The sequence below is a fragment of the Schizophyllum commune genome, assembly GCF_000143185.2.
Source record: "Schizophyllum commune H4-8 unplaced genomic scaffold SCHCOscaffold_7, whole genome shotgun sequence".
NCBI classification, from domain to species: Eukaryota; Fungi; Basidiomycota; class Agaricomycetes; order Agaricales; family Schizophyllaceae; genus Schizophyllum; species Schizophyllum commune.
In genome coordinates, this window is record NW_026089544.1 from 1,350,904 (window position 1) to 1,374,827 (window position 23,924).

Consider the following 23,924-nt stretch of genomic DNA (forward strand, 5'->3'; position numbering starts at 1 on the left):
TCGAGGCCGCCACATTCATTTACTCAATGCGGAGTCCGCCCATTTCGGGGATTGCCGAATGCGCATCAATCCATGTTGAACTTTCCTTATGGGTGTGTATGAACTGAACCTGTGCTTCATAGGTTAATCTAGCGCGTCAGATAGGGTGGCGTTAGGGCTTATGTAGTGCCCGTAGGCTTCATAGAGTAAGAGCGCGGGAGATAGAAGCGTGTGTATGTCGAGATCGAGAGCCGCAAGAGCGACGCGTCTCGCGGACACGAACGTTTAGGACGCTATCGATTGGTGATCTGAAGGTACACGTACAAGCGTGGGAGCTCCGAGGATGGATTCTGTCCGTTTCTAGCGCACGATGATGATTGCGGCCGAACCTTCTTTGACCTGCTTATCCCGAGACAACAAAGGCAACTCGTTAGTCAATGAAGGATACCAGATGAGAAGTCACGAAGAAGACAAGGAGGTATGGGGACTACCTCCCTTCCTTTTTATTCAGTGGGCGGCGTGGTTCACCTTGTAATTTATTTCTTTATGGCCAGGAAAAGCGGTGGAGCGATGACGCAATGCCACGTGCGCGACCTCGGTCCGAGATTCGAAGTCAAAAACATATCGGATATGTTTAGAAACAAACGCTTCTTCCTGATTTCTATGTTGCGACCGCAGCAGCTTCATTGAAGTCTGTGTCTGCGTTTTGTCTCCTTCTCTTCCTTATATACCCCCCACGAAGCAAGTACCACGAACTTTCTGCGTCTCCAAAGCCCGCGATCCCAGTTCGGGAGAAATTTCTCCTGGCATCCGCTCCCGTCTCACGATTTGTAAATTAGGAGAGGTACGTGAGCTCTGAAGGCTCCGCTTCAACAGTCATCGAGCTCACGGACGATTTCTAGAGCTACCATGAACCCGAGCTCCTCTGAAGGCGGTGGTATTGGCGGTGGCGGTGGCGACGGCCGACCCCCGGGAGGGACGTCGAGGAAGAACGGCGACAAGACCCCTCGCAAAGTGCAGTGGCTCGACGAGAGCACGACGAACACCAGAGAATCGGACAGGTCGACGCATGCGCTGGATGAGCATGGACTAGACGTGCGTGCCGTGGATGCCCTCGAATGCGCAGCAGAGACTAACTCGCATCCCCCCAGCCCACCGCTTTCGAAACATTGACGGATGCGCTGGAACGCCATCAGTCCCTAAGCCAGCTTCCACCAAGGAGGCCGAACATTAACACGAACGTACTGCAGGAGCAGCCATCCAGCCCGCCACCCGCAGCCCAGCGCATCCACTACTTCCCTCCCCGCCCGGCGACGATGCAGCTCAACAGCGAGCCGACGCCGTTCCAGCGCGGCGACTACTTCAACCGCGCGAGCGCCCCGCCCCCGCCCTCGCACCCCCACGGGCACTCGCACAACCTCTCCACCGCGACGACGGCAACGACGACGACGATGGACACCGAGACCGCGCCGCCCTCCCCGGTGCTGTCGCCCATCCGGGACGTGCCCAACGCGTTTATCGACCAGAACGAAACCGCGGGCCTGCCGGGCACGGGCGCGCTCGACGATTACGCGAAGCACCAGGCGTCCAAGGTCGTGCGCGCGCATACCAGCCGGCACCTGCCCTTTTTCTTCGGTTCGAGCAAGAAGAAAGAGGCCCGCACGAAGAGCCCTGCGCGGACCAAGAAGGAGAAGGAGAGGGAGAAGCGCCGCGATGTCGAGGCCGATGTGGAGGACCCCATCCCCCCTCGGCGCATGCCCGGCGGCGTCCTCTCTGCTCTGCTCACCCTCCATGACGCTGATCAATCGACGCTTGTGTCCGGCACGACCACCCCTGCCCTCTCCGATCGCGCCTCCCTCGACGAGCCCGAGCGCCCGTGGGTCCACCCGCCGAAGTCGCCCAAGTCCAAGCACTCAAAGGACGACTCCGCGGCGACCGCGGTGCGCTCGGACGTATCGTCTATCAGCGAGCACACCAATTCCGACGAGCCGCTCATCATGCCGCCTCTCAAGCGCACGACGACCGGGGGATCCGTGTCATCGTGGATCCACCGGCCGCACCAGCCTCGCCACCAGAAGAACCCTTCTGAGCGCGCGGGTGGCGGGGTATTCGCCAGCCTGGTCGCTAGTACGGGCAACATCAGCGGGGCTGCTGCGCCAGTGCCGTCCTCCCTAGCACCGAGTCTAAAGCGGCCGGGGTACCATCTCTCAAGGTAAGATCTAGCTCGATCGCGCGCACTACAGCCGCTAATCTCATGATTTAGATATTCTCTTGAGAGCAACTTGCCGACGAAAAAGACCACGACGAAGGAGAGGACGCTGAGTCGGCCGAAAAGCATGCACTTCGAGCCCTCGCAGGCATCCTCGCCCGCCTCGACCTCGCCTGGCACGCCGTACTCGGAGAGCGGCTCGCATCTGCAGAAGCGTACGCGCTGGTCTGGGGTTATCAAGGATCTGCCGTATGCGAGCTCGGTGCTGAACCTGGCGACGCGTAGTGGGCGCAGCACGCCTGCGACTGCTATGAGCACGCCAACCACGGAAGGCGGCGAGGAGTGGCTCGATGAGAAGCAAACAGAACACGAACGCCGTCGCAAGGAGCGCCGCAAGCGGAAAAAGGCCGAGATTTACGTGCGTATCTTGTCTCACTGCTCGCTATCTTTGCGACACCCACCTAATCCTGTGCGACTTCATTTACTGATTGGTCATTTCCAGATTACGCGCCACGTTGCGGAGATCATCCAACGGCAGGAGTTCTTGCTCAAGTTTGCGCGTGCAATGATGATGTTTGGTGGGCCGACACATCGACTGCAGTCGCAGATCCAGGCGACTGCAAGAGTGTTGGACATGAGCATCAGCTGCATGTACTTGCCGGATGTCATGCTCATCAGCTTCGACGACCAATCGACGGCGACGAGTTCCATCAAGTTCATTCGCCAGGGTTCGACGCTCACGCTGTACAAACTGCACGATGCGTACAAGCTGTACTGGAAGGTACTTTGCCACATAATCTCGCTGCTCTTAGCCGATGCTGACGCACCCCTCCCTAGGTCATCCACGACAAAATTTCGGTCTCCGAGGCGTCGTGCGAGCTGGACAACCTCATGGTGTCCAAGCCGATGTACAACATGCCGAAGCTCATGTTTTTCGGCGGCATGTGTTCGTCGGGCATCTGCACGCTCGCCTTCTCCGGCAGCTTTATCGACGCGCTGGTCGTGTTTCCGCTGGGCTGCTTGCTGGTCATGCTGCAGCTCATCAGCGTCCGGCACGAGCTGTACTCGAACATCTTTGAGTGCGTATCACTTTTCTTTGCCCTTTGCCTCAAATTCGCCGTCCACTCTCACGTTGTGCCATGCCTCCTTACTTTGCCTATCCAACTTCCCTATCTTGCCTAATGCGCTTCCCGTTTCGTCTCCCCCTTCCCCTCTTCGTGCTTCCCATTCTTCCTTGCCATCTTCCGCACGCTCATTCTTGCGAGGCTCCCGCGCTGACACGGCCTTGATAGAATAACGCTCGCGACCCTGTTCAGCTTCATCTCTGCCGGTCTCGCGTCGACGAAGTACTTCTGCTTCACGGCTGTTGCGTCTGCGTCTGTTGTGCTGATTCTTCCGGTGCGTGTCGGGTGTTCTCTCCCTATGCTATCGTGCGCGCGTGTTGACGCATGTGGCAGGGCTTCATCGTGCTGTGCGGTTCTCTTGAGTTGATGTCGCGGAACATCATCTCTGGGTCCGTCCGGCTGTGTTATGCGGTCGTATACTCGCTCTTCCTGGGCTTCGGGCTCGCGATGGGCGCGGAGGCGTACGAGAAGATTACGGGGCAAAGTATTGATACGACGGAGGACTATACGTGCGTCAATAGTCACGATCCGACGGGTCCGTGGTATCAGAAAAATGTTTCGATGTGGTGGGGTGAGTGGTTATCACTTTTTCGGCGTAGGCTATCTCACTGACCATGTTCAAGCATTCCTTACAGTCCCCCTCTACTCTATCTTCCTGAGTCTGCGCAACCACGCGGCTTGGAACACGAAGGAGCTGGTATGTCCTTTTGAGTTACTACGCAGATACCTCTGCTAATCCCCCTCCTCAGCCCGTCTTGGTCGCTATCTCTTGCATCGGCTGGGTGACCAACCACTTCACGGCGACGAAGTTCGTAAACCAGAACGACATCAGTGCGGCCGTTGGGTGAGTATCTTTGTCTTCGCTATTCCTATCCTGCGCTGACCCGCTCTCGCAGCGCCTTCGCTGTCGGTGTTGTCGCGAACGTGTATGCGCGGTTCTTCTCTGGTAATGCGTTCGTCGTCATGGTGGGTTCCTCTTCGTGCGCGTCCGTCGCTCTTTGACTGACACCGAGGACAGATTACGGGCATTCTCTTCCAACTTCCCTCGGGTCTTGGGAATGGTGGACTGCTCTCGTTCGCCGAGAAGCAGATCTCTGGCTCGAGCACGTCCTACCTGTCCGGCTTCCAGACGGCACTGCAGCTCATCTCGGTGTCAATTGGGCTCTCGGTTGGACTGGGCATTGCGCTCTTCATCGTGCACCCCATCCAGTCCCGCCGTCGGGGCGGCGGCGTATTCAGCCTGTAACGGACGACCTCTACGTCATCAACCTCAACATACCATCTACCTCTCCTCCTTGGCTTCGTCATATCCTCTCTGGGCACGCGTGTCCTTGTACAAAACTCCCAGGCCGAACTTGCCTGCTGTATACTAAATATCTCTTGTGATTCCTTCTGTTGCTGTCACGCTGCCCATTGTGCCGACGTCTTCATGGGACATGGACCTTCTTGCAATTACACCCTTATCCCCATCCAACATTCCACCCATCATCCGTCACCATCTTGTCGATATATATGTCCAATCTCGCTTTCCTTGTCACGAACAACTCTTCCTTGCCGGCATACAATGGGTTTTTTATACTTTATGGTACATGCATTATTTCGGGTCGCGGTCGTCATCGTGCTTCGTGGTACATCCTCTTCTCTTTATCTGACCTCCAACCCATACGCTCGCTCACCCGCTCTCTCGCATACTACTATCCCCATGGACGAACAGAGATCTAGATAGATTCCGCTCTCCGCTCGTTTCATGCGCCTCTCGTGAATAGACGACCTCTCCTTCATAGATACTCATTAGACATATATTACACCCTACCTCTAGATGATTCCCTTGGATATACTCTATTTTGTGTCCGCCGCGGTTGGCTATTAGTTGTACAGGGCTCTCCGATGTATCCTGACTTTCCTACCCTAGAGCAGCCATACGCTGCAGTTCCGGGCTTTTATACATATCACGGGTTTTACGATCGATCTCGAGTGCGCATCCGCTCCACCTTCGCGGTCTTCGAGGCGGCTGCCGAGCGCTTTCTGGGGTATTCCTGGGGCTGCCCCGGACGCACGCGGCATGGGGAGGCGGGGTTTGCAGCCTTTGCCTTGCAGCACAAATCGGGTGCTTGAGCCCGTGGCGGGGCTTGGCTTCGCGATGGCGCGCGGAGAAGGCCGCGAGGCCAGTTCGTGAGGCTTCTCTACAGACGTGGTAGCGTCCTTGCGCTCCAGTCCCCCAGAATGCAGGAATCCATCCGAGCGATGTAGCGCGTCCGCGCAGCAGCGGATTCACCTCATTCGCTCCGCACGGCCAGAGCCGTACCCTGCTGCGGGGAAGGCTGGCTTCCAGCGCGGATTTCGCACCCGGAGGGCATCGAAGGAGGTCCCGAGGACTGAGGGCGATTGACGAGGATCGGCGAAGACTTCACTGACAGACGATATAAGGTGTCTTTGTCGGCTTCGAGAAGCTTCTGCGTACAGGTAGACCACGGGAGCGATCCGCGTGGATGAGTAGTGCACACCGCCCCGGTGCGGGCGTACCTACCTATGTCATAGCAGACGAACATCGACGACGACACAAGGTGGTGTGCAAGGTGCAGTCGCCACGTCAATGCCATTGACCGGGGTGCGACGAAGGCCGGACATGGCGTGAACACCGAAGAAGAACAATGAAAGCACCCCATGGAGCCTTGCTGTAGGTAAGACTGTCAATGGGCAGGATAAACTCGCCTCAATACATCGCTAGTGCGCTCCGCAGGATCCTTGCTTGACTTCACAAGCGCCAAGCATTCGCGGCAGGCGACTGCGCTTCACACTTTGAGCGCGAGCATCGGACTGATCATGAGCTACGCTGGTGTGTCCGCGGTTTCCCGTGGACAAGCCCCGTCTTCGGGTTCGAGCACTGAAGGTTACATTCGAGGAATACATACACAAATATTCTAGGAGAAGATGAGTTCACAGGATCGAAGCCCGCAAGTGGAAGGCCTACTTTAGTTTGACTTTCCCTTTGGCTACCCGCTCTCACCTTGCGGCGATCAGTAAAAGCACTGGATATCCAGATCCTGATTTCCATCCGCACTTGGCTAAGAAGACGTCAGCACGATGGCTAGAAAAGTTGAAAGGTTGACAGAGAATCATCGACAAGACATCTAGGGCAGCCACACCCCAAGAAAGCGAACGCAAAGTCGTCGCACTCACCACCGTCCCAATAATTCGCCTGTGGTCCATCATCACGCCCGAGTAGAACAGATGCCGCGGGCTATGCGTCACGACGCACGGCAGCTGCGAGTCGAGCTTGCCAGCGAAGAGCGTCGGCAGCTTGTTTGCTTCTTGGACGTAAGTGACGCCAGGATTGCGTCGCATGAAGTCGGACACAGCGTCCAAGGAGCCTTCATCTGAATGACTCACTGTTGAGAAGAAGGAAATGGCGTTCAGTGACCAGGTATGCAGAAGAGGAAGACCGCGACGTACAATCAAGACTATGGTCCCCGTCCCCATCCTCCTCCCATCCCTGGTCTTCAGCTATGTTACTCCCCTCAATCGCCTCATTCGACACCGTTGGGGTCTGCACGACCTGCACACCCGGCCACTGCTCCAACCCCTCCGCCGGCGCAAACATTTGCAGCCGCGTGTTCATGAGCGCCTGATTCTCTGCCGGCGTCCCTGCCCTCCGCGCCTGCTGCGCTGCTTCTTCCTTGCGAGCCGCCTCGACAGCGTAAGGGTTGAAGTCGTAAAGGTTGACGAGCCCGTCGTCCCAGAGGGACTGGAAGAGGGGGGAGGCGGTAGCGACCATGCGCTGTCCGCAGGAAGTGGTGATCCAGTTGTGGTTGTTGCGCGAGAAGTCGAGCCAGCGGGAGACGGGCGGACCCCAGTCGGACCAGGGAAGGGAGGGTAGGGAAGAGGTAGAGTCGGAGGGGGTGGTAGACGGATCGGCGGAATCGGCGGGTAGGGAGGTGGATTCCGTAGGGTGAGCGCCGTTCCCAGCGATTGACTCCTTCATGAGCTGCTCAAAGATCTTCACGAACGCCGACCGGTGTACGACAAGCACCAGGTTCTCGCTCGCCCCATTGATTTCGTCTTCGTCCTCATCCTCTTCGGCATCCTCATTCTCCTGAACATGGTCCTCGCGGAGGACTACAACCTGAAAGATACACAGCGCCTCCTCCGACGCGGGATAAAACGGTGGCTCGGTGCGAGTCATGCGGCTTTTGCCCTTTTGCTCGTTGTTGCAGGCGCCTTTTTTCGGTGGATCCGGAAAGGTCCTCGGAACGTCTGCTCGTGGATTTGGCTCTGCGCGGCATTGGATATCGAAGACCTTCGCCCTAGGCCGGAGCGGTGGGAGATGAAGAATGGCAGCAGGAGCAGGCCGCTTGGGGTCCGTCGTCGAAATTCGCCAATACTCCAGGGTCCGGCTTGCCGTGTTAGGCACGAGTATGAGATCTTCCGTGAGGAAGACGAAGGTGGTGTAGCTGTCTGGACCGCTCTCATATGTCTACGTCGCAGGTCAGTATTTACGCTGATTGATAAGCAGCGCTCATGGGGGTCTACCATTTTCAAAGTTCCTTCCTTCCAGTTGTAGAAGTTTAGTGTACTGGGGGGAATCGGGGCACCCGATGTGCGCACGCGAGGATAATGTGCGGCAATCACCATCGTGTCGCCCACAATTTCGATCCCTAGTAGAGGAGGACGGTTGCGTCGAGGGGTTTTCAGCAGAGGTATTGGGTTCTGCTGCGCCAAAGGATGAGGGCGACCAGAGGGGAATTCGAGCAAGCGAATTTCGAGCAAATCTCCACTGCGGCCTGCGCCCGAGGAGCTGGACGCGCTTGTGTCGGGACGACTGTTTGGTTATGAGCGATGAACTTTGCCATATTATTCTGACATACGATGTGACAGCTACGAGTAGACTATGCTCGTAGAGAGACTGCCCAAGGCATCAATATGTTTCCCTCAGAAAGTCAGAAATCGATAAACTAACCAAGGCAAAATCAATGATATATTCACCAATATTGAGCAAAGACCACTCAGGGTCGGGATCTTGTGGCGTAGGTAGCGGCATGAAGTAGATCCCCCGGCGTTGCTCGCCCTTGCCAAAAAAGATGTAGCCGCCAGAGAGCTCGTATAGGCCTGCCGTATCTGGCGGGACAGAGCGCCTGAGGGTGCAAACCGATTTTAAGTCTCTCCAGGCTGATCCGGCCGCTTCCACTTGTGAGAGGAGGTCGTCTATGGTCATGTCGCCATCCGAGGTGCACCGCAGCTGGGCCACGCTCGTCGCATAGTGTTTTAGGAGGGTAGGCGTCTGCGCGATGGCAGCAAAGCGCGGGTCAGCCTCCTCTACAGCCTCGAGAGAAGACGGGTCTAAGTAGAGCAGGATCCGAGTGAGAAGCTCGATGGGCAGCTGAAATATCTGTGGCACCATGGTGGCTGGAAGAAGAGGGCGAGATGATGCGGCAAACGCCGTGGCTAACCACGTGCTCGATATTCCCACGCCACATTATGCAGCGTGCCCTGTGTTGATGGATATTGATTCCAGAAGCTCGACGTCTTTGGATCACTTCACAAAATGGACGAGTTCGAAACTTATTCTTACGGTTACAGCGAGCCAGGGTCCTCCAGCGAGTCAGACTCGCCGCCGCCGCCCCAGACGCCAAGTCTCCCAAAGATTACACTCAAATTACCGGCCCTGAAGCCCAGCAAGCCTGCAAAATCGCACAAGAAGGCCAAGTCGAAGAAGAGCAGCGCGTCTGCGACGAATTATGGCTCCCCGGCTCTATACGACACGGTAGAATATGCGGCACCAAAGGCGCAGCGCCCAGTCAAGCTCAAGCCGCTGAAGGAGGTGCTTTCGAAATTGATAGCGCAGATCAAGAAGTGCGTTTACTACTTCTCGCTCTCTACTCGCTCTAATCCTCTGTACAGGAAAGATGAATATGCCATCTTTCTTGAACCCGTCAATACGGCCCTTGCGCCAGGCTACACCGATGTCATCAAGCACCCCATGGACTTTGGGACGATGACAACGAAGGTTGAACGTGGTCGTTATCGCTCGCTAGAGGAGTTCGCTGTGCGCACAATACCCCTTCCCTCCCTGCCTTCTCTGACGCGTCAATAGAACGACTTCAAGCTCGTGACAACGAACGCAAAGACCTACAACCCTCCGAACACGATCTATCATACAGAGGCAAACCGTATCGAGGCGTACGGGCTCGATCACATCTCCAAAGCGGCTGGAACCGTCGTCCAATACGAGACAGACTGGAACATCGACGTGGAGAAGGATGAGGACCCCTTAGATGTAGAAGAAGATGAGGGTGGCACCGCTATGGACGTCGACGAGCCGTCGCAACGATCATATACGCCACAGGCCTCCACACCTGCGCCGGCCACCTCGTCGGGGCGAAGAGGACCACGCGGGCCGTACAAGAAGCATGCACCTGCTCCGGAGAAGACAGTGGACGAAGACGGTCGACTACCTGGAGCGAAGGACGGTTTGGCAGCGTTCCCACCGGGATCGGATTGGGCCAAGGTCATGCTGCAGCTGAAGTTGAAGAGTGCGTGTATGCACTTTCGCTACCCTGCTTATGCTAACGAACCTTTGCAGATAAACGGTATCGGACAAAGAAAGAGCGGATGCGCGTAGAGAAGGAGGGCCTTCCTGTTCTACCTGATGGCAGTTTGGACTACTGGGAGAGTACGTAGTCTCGCCTCGCCTTGTCTTTCTCCAGCTGACAGCGCACTCCGTAGTTGAAGAGCCCTTCTACATGCTGCAGCAACTAGTGCCGGATCCCATGACGCGCCCTCAGCTCATACCGCTCTACCCACCGGTGTCCATGACCACCCCTTCCTCAAGTTCAACATCGCACTATCCCCAGGAAAGTCGCGAAAACTCCTATGATCCGAACCGTGGTCAGTCAGTTCAGCCACAGGGACCTGCCGCCCCCAATCTGCCACTTCCTACCACGCTACCGCCATCGCACATCCGGGACGTAGAAGCGTACGACCCTCCTCGCGTCCTCGGCAAACGGCGTCACTGGACAATCACCCGCAATGTCAGCTCGCGATGGCGAGGTGACCGCGAGGAGGCAGAGGAAGAGGATCCACCATGGAAGGTCCCGCGCGAAGCTCACGCCACGGACTTCGGCTCCCTCGCCGTCCTGGCGAGCGAGATCGAGGCCGAGATGCAGCGGCGGAACATCCAGCCGCGCTCGGTGAACGACCCCAACGAGGAGGAGCGGGTGTTCATGGTAACGCTGAAGGAGACGCTGGAACCTGATCCTACAAAGGTTCCGAAGGTCATGCATGCGACTGGGAGTATACGGGAACCGGAGGAGGACGAGTTGGGCCCGCGCATGATGAGGCACGAGGCGATGTTCTTCACGCCGACGATGGCGGTGGAGGCGGAAGAGTACTTGCGGGACGTGGTCTATGGAGGTGTGGCGGGGTATGCGTATGTGCGTAGTCTGGCCCAGTTCGCCAGCGGCCGCGATGTGGTTTTGGAGGATGAAGATGAGGTATGTTTGCGCATACATCTACGTTTCTCGTCCCCCATATACTCACATCCTCTTTAGTCCTACGCCATGGACACCTCCGACGGGCTCACACAACCCCTCCCCCTCGGCATGCCCCTCGCCCACTACATCGAGCGCACTATCCTCGACCCCTGCACCGACAACCGACACGCCCTCCTCCGCCGCACCGCCGCGCTTCTCACCACCTTCCCGCGCGACCGCTGGGTCGTGATGATGCGCAAGTACAAGCCGAATCTCGCGAAGACGGGCATGTTTGCGGACGACGTGGTGCGCCAGATCGGGATCGCGCTGTGCGCGTTCCCGAATGCGTGCAAGGCGTTCAGCCAGCTGAGGTCGATGTGGGGGGAGTCCATTGATCAGAGTTTGTTGGCGAAGGCACCCGGGGATCTAGAGGCGTGTGAGAGGGAGTGGGCGGGGGCGGTGGGGGCGCTGAGTGGGCAGGGCCAACCGAATGGGCATACACAAGGAGAGGGTGCCAGTGGGAAGCAGCCGCCCCGGATCCAGGACGTGTTGAACTTCGTGCTGCAGCGGATCACGGAGGCGGCGCAGAAGGCGAAGGAGGGATCGGTGAAGAGGGAGGGAGAGGCCGCAGTTGCGTCCGGAGGAGCGGCGGCGGCGGCACCGTCATCGGCAATGGGTGCTCAGGAGGAGACGCCCGAGATGCGGACCATCCGCATGAACCTGCTGGCGTTGACGAAGCGGATGCCGGGGTATGTGCAGCAGCCGCTGAATTTCTCGGTGCCGCTGTCGCCCGCGACGGTGATGCCGCCCGCGACGGCGCCGGCACCTGGTGCTCCATCGAATTGAGTGTTAGCTTTGGTTGTAGGCACTGATTTCTAGACTACTCTTCGCATATTGCACTTTTTTGAAAGCTTCTATTTCGCAGCGGGACCTCGGTAGAAAAAAGAATGAAACAAGAATCGTCAGTGAAGCTAGAGATAACTTAGCATAGGGTTAGGTGGGTATGTACAGTGAGTCCTTCCAGCTACGTTCTCTTCTCCCAGCTTTCCGTCAACCATCCGTCTTCGCCTGTCAAGCATCCACTCTACGCAAGCGCCACCCAAGCACCCGCGCACACCGCCATCAAGGACGCGACACCTGCACCCAGGCTAGCCGCACCGTTGTGGTCGTTGAGCGGGTTCGAGTCGTCGTCCGAGGAGTCACTCGAGTCATCCGAAGAGGAGGAGTCATCCGCGCTGGACGTGCTAGTCGCCGTGCGCGAGGGCGTGGTGAAGGTCGGCGAGCTCGTGCGCGTGGCCGCCGCGGAGCCAGAGCTGAAGGCGCTGGTGGCGGAAGAGAACGCGCTGCTCTCGTCGGAGAAGATGTCGGAGAGGGACTCGGTGGCGGAGGCGGGGGCGCCGGTGGCGGAGGCAGAGATGGCGGTGAGGGTGAGGCCGCTGACGTTGGGGCAGGATTGCTCGAAGGCTGAGTGAGTGGGTTAGGTGGATGGTCGAGGCAAGGAGTTGATGGGTGGGTGAATGGAGGAAAGACGATCGAGGGATCATGGCAGATACGAGGAAGGGGGAGAGGGGTAGAACCATTGATGGATTGGGCAGGAGCTCGAGGTAATAATACGCACAATCGAGAATAGACTGGCTCTGGTCGTACAGGTCGGCTGAGGGCGCGATTGCGACGAGGCACCCCAGGCACGCCTCGAGCGACTCCCCGTTGTCCTGCGTGCACAAGCAGTCGGTGTCCGCGCACGTCTGAAGGGTGTTCAAGATCGAGCCGCACTCGTCCTGGCACTGGTGGGGGTGTTAGAAAGGGCGATGAGAAGGCAAGCCAGCGTGTCCGACCAACCTGGGAGGGGATGTCGTCCGTGCCGATAGTCTGCCTCGCGAGGAGGGCCAAGTGGCGGGCAGTAAGGCTCGTCGTCGCGGCGGAGGCTGAACCATAGCAGATGGGTTAGCGTTGAGGGAAGTACGACGAGGAAGAACATACACGCACCGACAGCAGAGCTAGCCACGAAGGCGCCAAACAGCGTGATGAGTGAGCGGACCATGTTTGACTAGTGGCGGACGGGTATGAAGGGACGGGTGAAGGGAGTAGGAGGGGGAGGGAAAGGAAAGATCCTTGCGGAAAGGGCGGCAAGCGCGCTGTTCGCCACCATATATACCGCCGCCGCGCGGAGGCATTCTGCGCGGCCTGAGCGCCTGATTCACTGCCCGTCCTGCGTGGAAAAGGCGCCCCGTTCCTGTCCATGCCGACGCTGTCAGGACGCGAGTTTGAGCTCGCGCCAATTTATCATTTGTTCGGGAGAGCCCCGGGGATGAACGTCGCCGTGCATGCTGCCCTGGGCGCTTATTTCGTCGAGTCAATGTATTCGTCGAGTGCGGGCCTGGCTTCGTCGGGTGCGGGACCGAGGTTGCTAGGGGAGGGAAGGGCAAGGGAGAGGGTAGAGGATGTTGGAGGAGGGAGGGAAGAGAGCGCCGACCGCGGAGGCCTCAGACAGGAGGTGGAGGAAGAGATGGGGCCGGCGAACGTGAGTGGGTCCCGAGGAAGATCATTACCGTTATCCCCGGTAAGGATCAAAAGGGCGATTGCTTGGCAACCGTTACCCGCCTCGAGACGGCCCGGAAGTCATTATCAAGTGCGGGGTACTCGGAGGCGCTTTTGGCGGGACCGCAAGAGCGATTCTTGCACCGAGGGAAGGTCGACAATAGCAAAGGGTGCAGCCACAACCCATGCCGGGCTGACATGCAGGATCTATCACGTAGATCCTGTAAGCGCGCAAGAACCGCCTTACCATGATAGACGGCATGAAGGCGGTGCGCATTAGTGGCCCATTGAATGACCCCGTCGGTTTCTGATCCACGCTGCACTGATCAGGGGTTCGTTCAATGAGCGTAAGGGACTTGCCTTCAGTGTTACGGCTGTAACGGACGTACGTGCTGTACTCGGCGGAGCTCAACGAGGACGTGTACGGCTCGAGAAATTCGTGCAGAGCGGCGTAAACGTCTTACAACATCCGTACATATCCTCGACGGACCGGTCTTGTCGGCATGCCCTTGTGTTCGTCGGTATTTCTCTGTCAAAAGCAGGTTCGACTGTTCTACATCTCCCCGCACTCTGTGGATCGGGTCAGACATTCGGTTCGTTTGTGAACAAAGACAACGAGGTGCTCATTGACCGAGAAACCCGCTGCACGTACCCGTGATCTTGACCACCAACTTAGGGCGATTGTTTTGTCCGGTGGGGACGTTTTCAATCTGTGGAAGGGGGACGCATCAGCATGACTGTCATTCACATGTGGGGGTGGAGGAGAGGCGCTGGCTCGCGTGATCTACTAATTAGCGAGAGGCGAAAGTGATCAAGCACGAAGGACGACAGCACAAAGAGGGTTCATAGTGTTAGTCCATTCACCTTGCGCAGAGTAAGCATCCCATCGATGACTTTGCCGAAGACGACGTGCTTGCCGTCGAGGAAGTCGCAGGGCGCGGTGGTGATAAAGAACTGGACGGAAGGTAAGCAGTCAATGACGACCTTAAGCAGAGGCGATACTGCAGCGTGATGTTTGGTAGCGCCTCTCTTACCTGGCAGCCATTCGTGTTCGGGCCAGAGTTGGCCATCGACAACAAACCCGGGCCAGTGTGCTTCACTTCGAAGTTCTCGTCCTGCGAAGGTGGATAAGTACGATGAGCGATGAGTGATTCCACGATCGTGGGTCATACTTACCGCGAATTTATCACCATAGATGGAGAAAGATCCAGTTCCGTCACCCTTGATGAAGTCGCCACCTAGCTAGGTCGGTCAACGGTGTGGCAGGGTATAGATGTTTTGTGGCGCACCTTGGCACATGAAGTTTGGAACGCTATGAAGCGGTCAACAGTGAGCAGAAGTATCAGTGAGGTAGCCTGGCTTACACTCTGCAAGTGGTGTTAGCATGGCGGAAGTGCACATATGGCAAAGAGCACATACCGATGGAAGGTGGCATTCTTGTATCCTTGTGGCCGTGCGTTCACTCTGGTGGTCATGTCGGTACCGATTCCTTCACCATGATTCAAGAGACTACCTGTGTTCCCCAGTGCATAGTTGTCGGAAGTTCTCTGCGGTCCTGCGTCTTGTTAAGCAATGACCCAACGCGCTCCAGGAAACTATACGGACTTGGGCACGATGTCGTTGAAGAGCTCCATTTTGATTCGCCCCGCAGGCGTTTCACCAATGTTGATGTCCATGAAGACAATCGGTCTTTGGTTAGTGGAAGACATGCTGGGTATGGGTTCTTCAGAAGGACTGAAGTGCAGCCAGATGACGATGAGAGTTCGAGAAGGAAGCGCGATCGGCGCGCGGTCCGGCTTCCGAATTAGCCTCAAACGCGCAGCCAAACAATGCGCGCTATTGTTCTCCACTGTTGCTTCTATTTTGCTCTTGCTCCCTCCCGCCATCATCGCCGTGGTCGTGCAGGTTTCCCAAAACTCGTCGCTGTTGCCGTCGCCCGCGATGAACGCTAATTCGTTCCTCTCTGTGCCCTCCGTGACGGCTCTGACCGGACTCACCCCGCAACACTGCTCCTCGAGTCAGCCTGGCGCGCTCAGCTCGCAAGATGTACCCGCCACGTCATCTACGCCGCCCGAAGATGATGAAATGGACTCTCGAACCTCATCCTGCTCCGGCTCTGGGGAGAAAACCTCGGATACTATGAGCTCGACGTCGGATTCGAGATCGGCCTCCTTCGCCTCGCAGGACTCTGACGGCTCGAGCAACTCCGATGGCTCGAGTGCGATTGGGAGCTCGTCTGGCTCCTTTGCCTCGGACTCTTACTCTTACGGCGATTATCGAGCCCAAGACAAGAAGGAAGACGCTGATGGTATCGAACGCGAATGCGTACTGGCCTCTCCTGCCGACGACGATTTTTCCATGACGCTCAAGCGACGGCTTCACGCTCTGATCTCTAGGAAACGGCACGATGAACGACAGTCAGAAGACCTGCCTGAGCCTCAGCACCCTCCAGGACTCGTCAAATCTTCCAGTGTTGTTCAATACGCGCATATACCCCGCCTCATCAATAGCAAGCCGGCCGCAGCACTACCCCCTCAAATTGTCTCCAACCACGATGCCACAGCCTATCAAGCCTCTGAACCTGACACTGTCCCTGGCTCATGCGCTGTTCTACCGACGACGGGCTCACAACTTGCTCGGCAGCAAAATTGCAACCCTCATCAGGCGCATATATCCAGTCAAAACCTCTCGACAGACTTTTCTAGACGAACAGCGACCTCCCCTCGACCTTTCGTTGCTCAAGATGCTCATTCGCCTTCTCGCATCCTTCCGCTCAAGCGCTCTCGATCAACTAATGATGCTCTCGCCGGTTCTGTTATGGCGAAGCGCGTCAAGATGGACAGTCCTGCACACTTGGGGTGGTGCGTCAGCATTTCCAGCCCTTGTTTGCTTGATGACTTATCGCAAGCAACGATCAGCACGCAGCAAACATGCGACGAGAAGGAGAACATCCATCCAAATCAGGGTGCTGCTCAGCCTGTTCAGAATGCTATCGTCCGCTCGCGCAGTCGTCTGGCTTTATCGACGAGCTTACGCCGGTCTACGTCTTCTAAGACCCTCATCGCGAAGCAAGCCTCGGCGGCGGATGTGCCCTTTGCGGACGTCCCGGCCAGTCTGCGCAAGGCCGGCAGCCTGCGCTCGGATGTGAGCAAAGTGGACCCTTCGTACCCGCATTCACTCAACTGAATCCTACAGCCTGAGTCCAAGCCCCGTCCAACGAACGTTGAGGAAGATGACGAGCTCGTGCCCACCGAGCCGAACACGCCTTTCCCCGTCATCTCGCCCTCGGTCCTCCGCTCGCCGGCATTCAGCTCACAGTCATCATCGGCTGAGCCTGGCTCCGCCGATGCGAGGCTTCAGCGGCTGTGTGAGCGGGCGAAGGCTTCGCGCGCAAGGATTTGGGAAGCGAACGAAGATGGCGGCGAGGCGGCGCTCTTCGAGGACGCCTTTGTCATTGGATCAGAGATGAGGCTGAGGATCGTGGAGTGGTTGTTGACGGTGAGTCTGCTACATGTTCTTTGCGCCTCTTCGCTGCTCGCCGCGACTGATCACATTCGCCTAGTTCCTTCCCTCCAAGCGGCGCCACTCGCAACTGTACGACCAGCTAGCTACTTCCCCGGAGACGCGCTTCCAGGCAGTCGTGCTCTTCCTGGCATGTCTAAAGCAGACGGTGAAGGAAAGTAATTGGGGCGAGTTTGTGGACGAGAGAATTAGGAAGCGACTGGTCGCGGATGAGGCGAAGGAGGGTGGAACGGGCGTTGGAGATCAGGCTGGCGCCGCCACTGGAACTCAGACGAGCGCGCACGACGCGGAATACGATTACGAGACGGATCTCGCGGAGTACGAAGCGGAGGAGCTGGTTGATGGGCTGAGACTGATTGTGTGGGATACGGCTGTTGGGGCGCTGGCGTTGAGTGTGAAGGTATGTAGTGGCTGGTGATTGCGCGTATGGGACAACCAACGCGGCACTGCAGTTCCACCGCGATAACCTGCCGCCCTTGCTCCCCATATATGCGGACGAGTTCACGGCAATTGCGCCGCATGAGATGGATTACCAGACCTTTGAAGCGAGTCGTTCCTGTTCTCTTATCTTCGAGGCGGTTGCTAACGTTCCACCAGGAATGCCAGCGCGACGTCCTACGATCCGTCAACTACACGTTCGGCGTGACGCCGCAGCCGCTGATGGACAATGTCTGGTTGGCGGTGCCGGAGCTGCAGAGCGTGCTGGACTATGAGACCCAGGAGGAGGCAGAGAATCAGCAAGCGGACGCGGAGAAGGCCCAGTTCAGCAAAGCTTCGACACAACTTAACCCGAAGCGTTCCGGATGCGCTGAGCTAGCTATCTGGAGACGATGGAACGCTGTGCGAAGAAGGTCCTGGGAGATGCTGTTCAGGGCTTGTAGAGGTTCGTCTTTGTCTGCTCGTCGTTGTGTCCTTCCATTAAGTTGCCTTCCAGCGCCCGACCTCATGCGCTACGATGCCGCCGTCCTCACTGCTGCTGCCATCATGCGCGCCCTTGTAGACGTCTGCGCGATGCAAGAAGAAGTCATCGACCCGCGGTGGAACATCGTAGACGCCCGTCGTGCCGGTCTTCCGAAGGAGGGGGCGCATCAGTCGCGGTGGGTTAGGCGGGCGAAGAGGCGTATTCTGCGGGAGCATGTTGAGGATATGGTGTGCGATGCGATGGGGTTGAGTGAGGTGAGTAGGCTTGGAGAATGGGCCTGGACGCCGTATCCGGAATGGCGTCGTCGCTGTATCTGGAACGGCCGTGGCCACTGTAAGCGCGGTGCTGATGAGTCGCGCAGCAACGTCTGAAACAGTGTCAAAACTGGTTGGGGGAGGTTGCGTGAAGGGTAGACTGTATCTTGTTCACTTTGCTTCATGTGTTTGTGGCTGGTTCTGCTCTTTCTGTATTGCTTCTCGTTGTGTAGGGTGCTCGTGTAGATTCCTGTACTTTCTATACCTTCTCAGTAATGAGAGGACGTTACCTCTTCAGATCACCAAGGTTTGAGGCTGAAGGTCGGGCGCGCGGAAGATGATATGATGGATTGCAAGGGTATGATGCAAGAATAATATGAGTGCGTGAGTGTTCGTGAAGCAAGATGAGTAAATGGGAAGCAGAAGATATGGATGGAAGATGTCGGATAATTCAGTCAGTCGTGCAAGTTCACTCAGCGCAACATCTTCTCAAAGCCTACCGGCACCTGAGAAGATAGCTTGTCAGCTTTGTACCCGAGAGATATAGACAGACGACGTACAGTCCAGCCGTGCGTAGCAGCGGCGCGCTTGTAGCCTTGGAGGGCCTCGTCAACCCTGTACTCCCTATGAGTACTCAGTAAGAGACCGTCCGAATGTACGTGCGGCGCACCTCTTCCAGTCTCCGCGCGGGGCCAGCCGCGCTGGACGAGGATCGAGGTTGGAGATGGCTAGCTTGATCTGCATGAGGACGGCGGAGATGGAGTAGCTGGGGAGCCAGCCTGCGTCAGAATGTCAGCGCTGAGCGGACAACAAGTGGCGGAAAGGCAGGCTTACCATCGGAAGTGAGGAGGTCCATGCAGATCGAGCCACCTGCGAGGGCATGAGATGAGCGACGGCCAAGGGGAAGAACAAAGTGTGTAAGTACCTCCAGTAACATGACCACCACCGCCCTGAATGAAAGGCAGGAATCGCGGCTTGATGATCCTGAAGAAAGGCGGCGCATTCGGGAACGATGGCGGGAAACGGATCTCGAAGATCAACGAGTTCACGCCCCTACAGGCACATTAGTGACACCCCTCCACTGTCCATCGACGGGTCACTCACTCTTTCTTCATATCCTGCGCAATCGGAATCTCCGGGTCGAACGAGTGCAGCTCCACGATCCACTGGAAGATATTGTCCGAGATGCAGTCCGGCGGCATATACCACCCGAGCTCGCTCAGACTCCCCGCCTTCTCCTGCTCCTTCAGCATCGCGCGCAGCTCCCTCTGCACCGCCATCGTCGCGGACGGGTTCGCGTCCACCGGCGGGGGCATCAGGTGCTGCAAGCACTCCTCGACCCACTGCGGATTGTGCTTCCAGTCGTCCTTGGGCGGCGCGCGGGGTGCGGGGGCCTTGTCCTTGTCCTTGTCCTTGTTCTTCGCCTTCGGCGCGGGCACCTTGTAGTCCTCGTCGTCCGAGACCATGATCACGTCGTCCGGGTCGTAGTCCTCAGCTTCGCCGTAGTCCTCGCCTTCGGACGAATCGTCGATCGACATGGGCGCCGGTGTGGGCGCGTCCTCCTCAAACTCGAAGATGGCGCGGTCCTCGCGGTCGGTGGCGACTTCGTCTTGTTCAGCAATGCGCTGGGCGAGTAAGGTGTCAATCTGGTGCGCCGGGTCGGGGATGGCGATCGCCTTGTTGTTCAGCGTGAGGCGATGGGAGGGATCCAGCGGCACGAAGGGGACACGGCTGGCCTTCTTGTCTTTGGCCGTCGCCTCTTTACCATTTCCTGCAGGTAGCTCCCTCGGACTACAACGCACGAGCAGATAGCGACTGGTGAAAGGCCTCAGCTTACCTAAAGCAAAGTATACAACAGCCTTCCACTCACCACATAATCCAATCCGTGTTCGCAACCACCAAATGTGGATCTCTGCTCACAAACTCCCCCGGCAGATTTACAATCTCCGCCAGCGCGGTGCACTGCAGCGGTATCACCTCACTCCCCTCCCACGTCTTCGTGCCGCGCTGGGCGTAGGTGGACATGCTGATCGAGCCGTCCTTCGCGAAGTACACGCCATGCCCGTACGCGCGACCGTTCACGATGTCCTTGAACCATAAGCCATGCCGGAGGATGGAGTGCCAGTTGCGCAGGCCAGAGCCGTGGAAGGCGAAGATGGAGGGGAAGTTCATCGCGTTTTGATCCTTCTTGACGGCGGCCTCGATGGAGGCGCGAAAGCGGGCCTCTGCGTCTGGGGCGCCGACGGTGAAGCGGAATTGGCGCCATTCGGAGTCTGCAGTATGGGTCAGGGTACCAGACCTTGCTTGGAGAGGAATATGCATACCAATATTCTTGATGAGGTACTCCTCGTCCGTGATCTCCTCAAGATACGACCGACACGACGCAACACACCACCGCAGGATCGTCCAGGCAGCCGGCAGCACCTCCGGCTTCACCTCGTGCAGCTTGGGCTTCGACTTCCCCCTCGCAATCCGCTTCATAAGGTGCTTGCGCATCTCCGAGATCTTGGGCAGGGATTCGATGAGTTTTGCGATGGCATACCGCATCTGCAGGGTGAATGTTAGCAGACCGTAGCAATAGCGTAGTCTGTGTCGCGTATATAGACGGCGCCGCAGATCGAGGACGCACCTGAGGCACCTCAAGCTTGTCAAACTCGCATAGGCCATCCGCATCAGGCTGCACGACAGCCAAGGCCACCGGCTGAGTCTGCACCACCCCACGCATCGGAGGCGGAGCCCTGATATCCCCATTATTGGGCACCGGCACACGCAGCCCCAAATGCTTCGGCAGAGGATCGTCAAGCACCTGCTCGACCGCGGCCGAGTAGGCCAGCGCGACGAGCAAATCCACGGCCTGCGGGTTGTGGATGATCTCGTACTCAATGGAGGGACCCCGGTTGTGCATGTAGTACTGGTAGTGGCAGAGGGCGGAGTCGCAGACGTAGGGCTTGAGCGCTGCAAACTCGGTCTTGACCTTGGTGTGGCAGACGAGGCAGTAGCGCGTGCAAAGCTGTCGGCGCGGTGAGCAGCCGTCTTTGAGAAGATGTGCAAGGGGGAAGTGTTACCGAAAGTCTGCGAATCAAGTACGAGTATGCGGTGAGAGGCAGGTTGATTGAGTCCTGCTTTCCGCTTTCTCGCAAAGGGTCCTCGGGCAGCTTGACTGTCTTCGCGAGCTTCCTCTCCTCCTTGTCCTCTGCGACGAAGCGCTGAAAACGATGTCAGTCATAGTGCTTGGCGGGAGGGAAAGAGTGCGATGTACCGCCTTGCTCGACTTGAACAAGTCTGCTGGTCGCTGTTGTAGCTTGTCCGACTCGAGAAGCAGGAGTTCCGCCCCGGCCCAACCAAGGCCGAACTCCTTCCTGACCTGCAGTACCTTCAAAAAGGACTGCTCCATCAAGCTCTCCAACGAGCTCGTCAAGCTGAACCGATCGAACTTCTCCTCCTCTTCCTCTTCCTCCACCGGTGGCTGCGGCTCGGGCGACCCCTCCTCGCCCTCCGCCATCAGCGCGGCCAGTCGCGCCGCCGCCTCCTCCTCCTTCTGCCTCTGCAGCTCGTCCTCCGCATCCTCGGTAATCAGCCCGAACGTACGAATCGCGTCGCGCGCGACGTCCTTGCTCGGCTTGTAGTTGCGCGTGAGGCCGACCTTGAAGTTGAGGCCGGAGGCGAGGCCCTTGCCCGATATGATATGCCCCTGCGCGTCGACGCCCGGGTACCCGCCGTGGAACGTGCCGATGAGCAGCGTGAGGTGCTGCGAGGTGGCCAGCAGGCGCCGATCCCACGCGACGAGCGCGCGCGGGGGGACCATGGTGGCGAGGCGCGCGACGGGGATGGAGACGGAGACGCAGAAGTCATCCCCGCTGAAGCGCACGATGCCCGCGGTGTACCCGGACGCGACGCACTCGAGGAAGTCGTGCTGGAGCGCGCGCATCCGCTCGCGGTGGTTGTCGCTCGTGGAGGGCGCGGCGGGCTCGTAGTCGAACGCGTCGTAGTCGATCACGCTGTCGTCTTCGTCGTCGTCCTCCGCGGGGTCCTCGTCGTCGGACGCGGCGGAGGGATTCATGGCGTTCGCTACTTGCGTGACGAGGCGTTCTATAGTCGTGGCGATAGGGCGGGAGGGGGCGGTGGCCAGGTCGTCTAGGATGTCACGGAAGAGGTCTGGTGGGCCGCCATCTGGGCAGTAGGAGAAGAAGGAGTGACCTTTGGGATAGTCCGATGGGTCTGCAAGAGCATATTGAGGCAACTGCGTATTGGGGCGAGCTGCAGCGCTTACCAGACACAAGGAGATTCAGATTCAAGACAGGCGCCGCATTCTGATCGTCCACCAGGGACATCTCAATCGATCCTTCATCCTCACCGGGGCGGAATGCTAAAGTCGATCAGTGCTTCATTCAGGATGTAGCAACCAGCCACGCACTCTTCACCCGTAGCCCTTTCACCGACAGGCCAGCCTCCGCTGCACGCTTCATATCCTCGACATCTGCATCGAAGCGCTTCTTGCCCTTCAGGCTCGTGTTCGCAGAACCCATAGCGTCAAATCTACTCTTGCTGGCGGTGGCGCTAACTTGGGCGCTTAATTTGCTAGTGGACGCGGCTGCTAAGAAGTTCACGTGCACAAAGGGAGTCCAGAGCTCAGTTATAGTGTGACCTCCCGAAGCACGCACAAAGGACGCGTAAAGACCGCGACGCACCTGCATTTGTGGTCCTCATCCGTTTGTGCGGTGGGCTGGCAACATATTCTGGTTCTGAGTCCGAGTCGTGTATCTCTATAATATTGTCTGGCGTCATGCGCTTCGTGCCTCCTCGGGAGGCCATTGCGAAGCTGGAGACGATAAAAATGCGAGAGATGGTGGGCAAAAGCAAGCCGCGAGCTGGCTAGCGACGCGCCCATTAACGCCACGTGCGCGTGACTCGGGAATACGGGTCCGAGCCTGTTACTTTAATCCCGAAAAGGAAGGCTTTGTTTTCTGCGCACAACCTCAAGCTTGCTTGAAGTCCACTCAAAAGGCCAGAAAGTCGAGCCAATATCCGTCCAAAAATGCTACAGTCCATTCATCAGACCACTATGTTACATGCCTTTTCTTCTCGTTAGAGGATCTCGACGAGGCCATCTCAAGCCTCGTCGAAGCGCCAGCACTGGTGGCGGCCCTCCCACTTGCCCCAGAGCGTGATCGCGGTGCCAGGGTGCGCGTTACCGTGGTCGGACAGGTCGATGTTGAGGGTGGTGTTGGGGATGAAGAGACTACGCCGCATCGTCAATAACACCGCTCGATGGACCGCGATGAAGTCGACTCACCGGTAGACCGACGGGTCCTGCTCATCCTTCCAGATCTGCCAGTCGCACGGGTCCCTCCACGACGTCAGGCGCGTGCCCTCGTGCAGATCACCGTCGAAGCCGAGGTACGTCCCGTTGCCGACGTTCTTGATGTGCCAGCCGTTCTCGGAGCGCTGCAGCTCCCACTTCTGGTTGTCCCCATTCTTGTTGTTCCAGCCGACGACTGTGAGGGTACGGTCAGTCGACATCGCCCACAACGAGGAGATCTACGCCATCGACGCACTGGTGTAGTTGTCCATCGCGTTCAGGTCAATGACCGTGCCCGCCTTGGCGTTGGTGATGTAGTAGCGGCGGCCAGATTCGATTTCGACCATGATGAGAGTGTGTTTGGGTGAGGTGGATAGGTGAGGTGGATGTGAGAGTTCGAAGACAAGTTCTGAAGAACCAGAACCCAGCCTCCTCCCTCCCTTTATACCCTCCCGGACGTCGATCTACGTCATCACCACCCTCGCGACCCTCGGAGCGGCTGTCAATGCGGCACGACGGACCTGGGCCAGGATGCCTGCCGATCGCGAAGGGTGGTGTGGCTATAGCCGGGGTGGTGTGGTCATGGCGAGGGGGTGTGTGACTATGGC

The 23,924-nt window shown here is 57.9% G+C and overlaps 11 protein-coding genes across 11 annotated transcripts; 5 read left to right on the top strand and 6 right to left on the bottom strand.

Moving 5' to 3' along the window:
• Positions 1-888: 888 nt before the first annotated feature.
• Positions 889-4,558, top strand: SCHCODRAFT_02668796 (DUF1212-domain-containing protein; the record flags this gene model as incomplete). Its single annotated transcript, XM_050346598.1, has 11 exons — positions 889-1,074; positions 1,131-2,191; positions 2,243-2,606; positions 2,691-2,969; positions 3,026-3,267; positions 3,481-3,586; positions 3,646-3,883; positions 3,936-4,009; positions 4,062-4,156; positions 4,209-4,278; positions 4,331-4,558. The coding sequence occupies 11 exons, from the start codon at positions 889-891 to the stop codon at positions 4,556-4,558; spliced, it is 2,943 nt and encodes a 980-aa protein (XP_050199651.1).
• A 183-nt stretch (positions 4,559-4,741) lies between these two features.
• SCHCODRAFT_02505715 (uncharacterized protein) lies at positions 4,742-5,038 on the top strand (the record flags this gene model as incomplete). Its single annotated transcript, XM_050343165.1, has 1 exon — positions 4,742-5,038. The coding sequence occupies one exon, from the start codon at positions 4,742-4,744 to the stop codon at positions 5,036-5,038; it is 297 nt and encodes a 98-aa protein (XP_050199652.1).
• A 467-nt stretch (positions 5,039-5,505) lies between these two features.
• On the bottom strand, positions 5,506-6,140 carry SCHCODRAFT_02320108 (uncharacterized protein). The gene is made up of 2 exons (XM_050342364.1): positions 5,840-6,140; positions 5,506-5,765 (listed from the first exon to the last, which is right to left on the bottom strand). Exons 1-2 carry the CDS (start codon positions 5,976-5,978, stop codon positions 5,584-5,586), a joined length of 321 nt encoding a protein of 106 aa, XP_050199653.1. The 5' UTR covers positions 5,979-6,140; the 3' UTR covers positions 5,506-5,583.
• Positions 6,141-6,143: 3 nt separating this feature from the next.
• On the bottom strand, positions 6,144-8,715 carry SCHCODRAFT_02544774 (uncharacterized protein). The gene is made up of 7 exons (XM_003030900.2): positions 8,270-8,715; positions 8,178-8,215; positions 7,843-8,131; positions 6,766-7,786; positions 6,493-6,701; positions 6,284-6,377; positions 6,144-6,233 (listed from the first exon to the last, which is right to left on the bottom strand). The coding sequence occupies exons 1-6, from the start codon at positions 8,708-8,710 to the stop codon at positions 6,330-6,332; spliced, it is 2,046 nt and encodes a 681-aa protein (XP_003030946.1). The 5' UTR covers positions 8,711-8,715; the 3' UTR covers positions 6,144-6,233; positions 6,284-6,329.
• Positions 8,716-8,854: 139 nt separating this feature from the next.
• On the top strand, positions 8,855-11,627 carry SCHCODRAFT_02504949 (uncharacterized protein; the record flags this gene model as incomplete). Its single annotated transcript, XM_003031293.2, has 6 exons — positions 8,855-9,162; positions 9,211-9,355; positions 9,404-9,842; positions 9,893-9,982; positions 10,036-10,802; positions 10,860-11,627. The coding sequence occupies 6 exons, from the start codon at positions 8,855-8,857 to the stop codon at positions 11,625-11,627; spliced, it is 2,517 nt and encodes an 838-aa protein (XP_003031339.2).
• Positions 11,628-11,745: 118 nt separating this feature from the next.
• Positions 11,746-12,897, bottom strand: SCHCODRAFT_02629138 (uncharacterized protein). The gene is made up of 4 exons (XM_003030899.3): positions 12,768-12,897; positions 12,621-12,706; positions 12,400-12,565; positions 11,746-12,245 (listed from the first exon to the last, which is right to left on the bottom strand). The coding sequence occupies exons 1-4, from the start codon at positions 12,820-12,822 to the stop codon at positions 11,866-11,868; spliced, it is 687 nt and encodes a 228-aa protein (XP_003030945.1). The 5' UTR covers positions 12,823-12,897; the 3' UTR covers positions 11,746-11,865.
• A 123-nt stretch (positions 12,898-13,020) lies between these two features.
• Positions 13,021-13,599, top strand: SCHCODRAFT_02506449 (uncharacterized protein; the record flags this gene model as incomplete). Its single annotated transcript, XM_050343175.1, has 1 exon — positions 13,021-13,599. The coding sequence occupies one exon, from the start codon at positions 13,021-13,023 to the stop codon at positions 13,597-13,599; it is 579 nt and encodes a 192-aa protein (XP_050199654.1).
• Positions 13,600-13,694: 95 nt separating this feature from the next.
• Positions 13,695-15,035, bottom strand: SCHCODRAFT_02629139 (uncharacterized protein). Its single transcript, XM_003030898.2, has 9 exons — positions 14,925-15,035; positions 14,833-14,874; positions 14,739-14,783; positions 14,609-14,631; positions 14,496-14,557; positions 14,354-14,434; positions 14,184-14,273; positions 13,972-14,029; positions 13,695-13,889 (listed from the first exon to the last, which is right to left on the bottom strand). The coding sequence occupies exons 1-9, from the start codon at positions 15,026-15,028 to the stop codon at positions 13,873-13,875; spliced, it is 522 nt and encodes a 173-aa protein (XP_003030944.1). The 5' UTR covers positions 15,029-15,035; the 3' UTR covers positions 13,695-13,872.
• A 1,081-nt stretch (positions 15,036-16,116) lies between these two features.
• On the top strand, positions 16,117-17,848 carry SCHCODRAFT_01154428 (uncharacterized protein; the record flags this gene model as incomplete). Its single annotated transcript, XM_003031292.2, has 7 exons — positions 16,117-16,180; positions 16,228-16,463; positions 16,515-16,817; positions 16,882-17,241; positions 17,439-17,602; positions 17,659-17,724; positions 17,776-17,848. 6 exons carry the CDS (start codon positions 16,117-16,119, stop codon positions 17,720-17,722), a joined length of 1,191 nt encoding a protein of 396 aa, XP_003031338.1. The 3' UTR covers positions 17,723-17,724; positions 17,776-17,848.
• Positions 17,849-18,350: 502 nt separating this feature from the next.
• Positions 18,351-22,860, bottom strand: SCHCODRAFT_02629145 (uncharacterized protein). The gene is made up of 14 exons (XM_050345512.1): positions 22,706-22,860; positions 22,432-22,611; positions 22,288-22,383; positions 21,277-22,235; positions 21,083-21,223; positions 20,647-21,027; positions 20,342-20,564; positions 19,888-20,290; positions 19,122-19,832; positions 18,943-19,070; positions 18,852-18,887; positions 18,688-18,796; positions 18,578-18,641; positions 18,351-18,523 (listed from the first exon to the last, which is right to left on the bottom strand). Exons 2-14 carry the CDS (start codon positions 22,541-22,543, stop codon positions 18,491-18,493), a joined length of 3,396 nt encoding a protein of 1,131 aa, XP_050199655.1. The 5' UTR covers positions 22,544-22,611; positions 22,706-22,860; the 3' UTR covers positions 18,351-18,490.
• Positions 22,861-23,020: 160 nt separating this feature from the next.
• SCHCODRAFT_02629146 (carbohydrate-binding module family 13 protein) lies at positions 23,021-23,676 on the bottom strand. The gene is made up of 3 exons (XM_003030896.2): positions 23,573-23,676; positions 23,311-23,512; positions 23,021-23,256 (listed from the first exon to the last, which is right to left on the bottom strand). The coding sequence occupies exons 1-3, from the start codon at positions 23,661-23,663 to the stop codon at positions 23,127-23,129; spliced, it is 423 nt and encodes a 140-aa protein (XP_003030942.1). The 5' UTR covers positions 23,664-23,676; the 3' UTR covers positions 23,021-23,126.
• Positions 23,677-23,924: the final 248 nt, after the last annotated feature.

Bases quoted from the DNA above. Each gene is read 5' to 3' on its own strand.
- SCHCODRAFT_02320108 (XM_050342364.1), bottom strand. From the start codon at position 5,978: ATGGGGTGCTTTCATTGTTCTTCTTCGGTGTTCACGCCATGTCCGGCC. The intron at 5,766-5,839 runs GTAGGTACGCCC...ACCTGTACGCAG, and splicing joins GTTCGTCTGCTATGACATAG to AAGCTTCTCGAAGCCGACAA.
- SCHCODRAFT_02544774 (XM_003030900.2), bottom strand. From the start codon at position 8,710: ATGGTGCCACAGATATTTCAGCTGCCCATCGAGCTTCTCACTCGGATC. The intron at 8,132-8,177 runs GTATGTCAGAAT...ATAACCAAACAG, and splicing joins CTACTCGTAGCTGTCACATC to TCGTCCCGACACAAGCGCGT. The intron at 7,787-7,842 runs GTAGACCCCCAT...CCTGCGACGTAG, and splicing joins AGGAAGGAACTTTGAAAATG to ACATATGAGAGCGGTCCAGA.
- SCHCODRAFT_02629138 (XM_003030899.3), bottom strand. From the start codon at position 12,822: ATGGTCCGCTCACTCATCACGCTGTTTGGCGCCTTCGTGGCTAGCTCT. The intron at 12,707-12,767 runs GTGCGTGTATGT...GCTATGGTTCAG, and splicing joins CGTGGCTAGCTCTGCTGTCG to CCTCCGCCGCGACGACGAGC. The intron at 12,566-12,620 runs GTTGGTCGGACA...CACCCCCACCAG, and splicing joins CGGACGACATCCCCTCCCAG to TGCCAGGACGAGTGCGGCTC.
- SCHCODRAFT_02629139 (XM_003030898.2), bottom strand. From the start codon at position 15,028: ATGTCTTCCACTAACCAAAGACCGATTGTCTTCATGGACATCAACATT. The intron at 14,784-14,832 runs GTAGTCTCTTGA...CATGACCACCAG, and splicing joins CTATGCACTGGGGAACACAG to AGTGAACGCACGGCCACAAG. The intron at 14,558-14,608 runs GTGCGCCACAAA...CGACCTAGCTAG, and splicing joins TCCAAACTTCATGTGCCAAG to GTGGCGACTTCATCAAGGGT.
- SCHCODRAFT_02629145 (XM_050345512.1), bottom strand. From the start codon at position 22,543: ATGGGTTCTGCGAACACGAGCCTGAAGGGCAAGAAGCGCTTCGATGCA. The intron at 21,224-21,276 runs GTACATCGCACT...CATCGTTTTCAG, and splicing joins TGTTCAAGTCGAGCAAGGCG to CGCTTCGTCGCAGAGGACAA. The intron at 18,642-18,687 runs GTGCGCCGCACG...GAGTACTCATAG, and splicing joins CCGCGCGGAGACTGGAAGAG to GGAGTACAGGGTTGACGAGG.
- SCHCODRAFT_02629146 (XM_003030896.2), bottom strand. From the start codon at position 23,663: ATGGTCGAAATCGAATCTGGCCGCCGCTACTACATCACCAACGCCAAG. The intron at 23,513-23,572 runs GTGCGTCGATGG...GTACCCTCACAG, and splicing joins CGCGATGGACAACTACACCA to TCGTCGGCTGGAACAACAAG. The intron at 23,257-23,310 runs GTGAGTCGACTT...GATGCGGCGTAG, and splicing joins CAGGACCCGTCGGTCTACCG to TCTCTTCATCCCCAACACCA.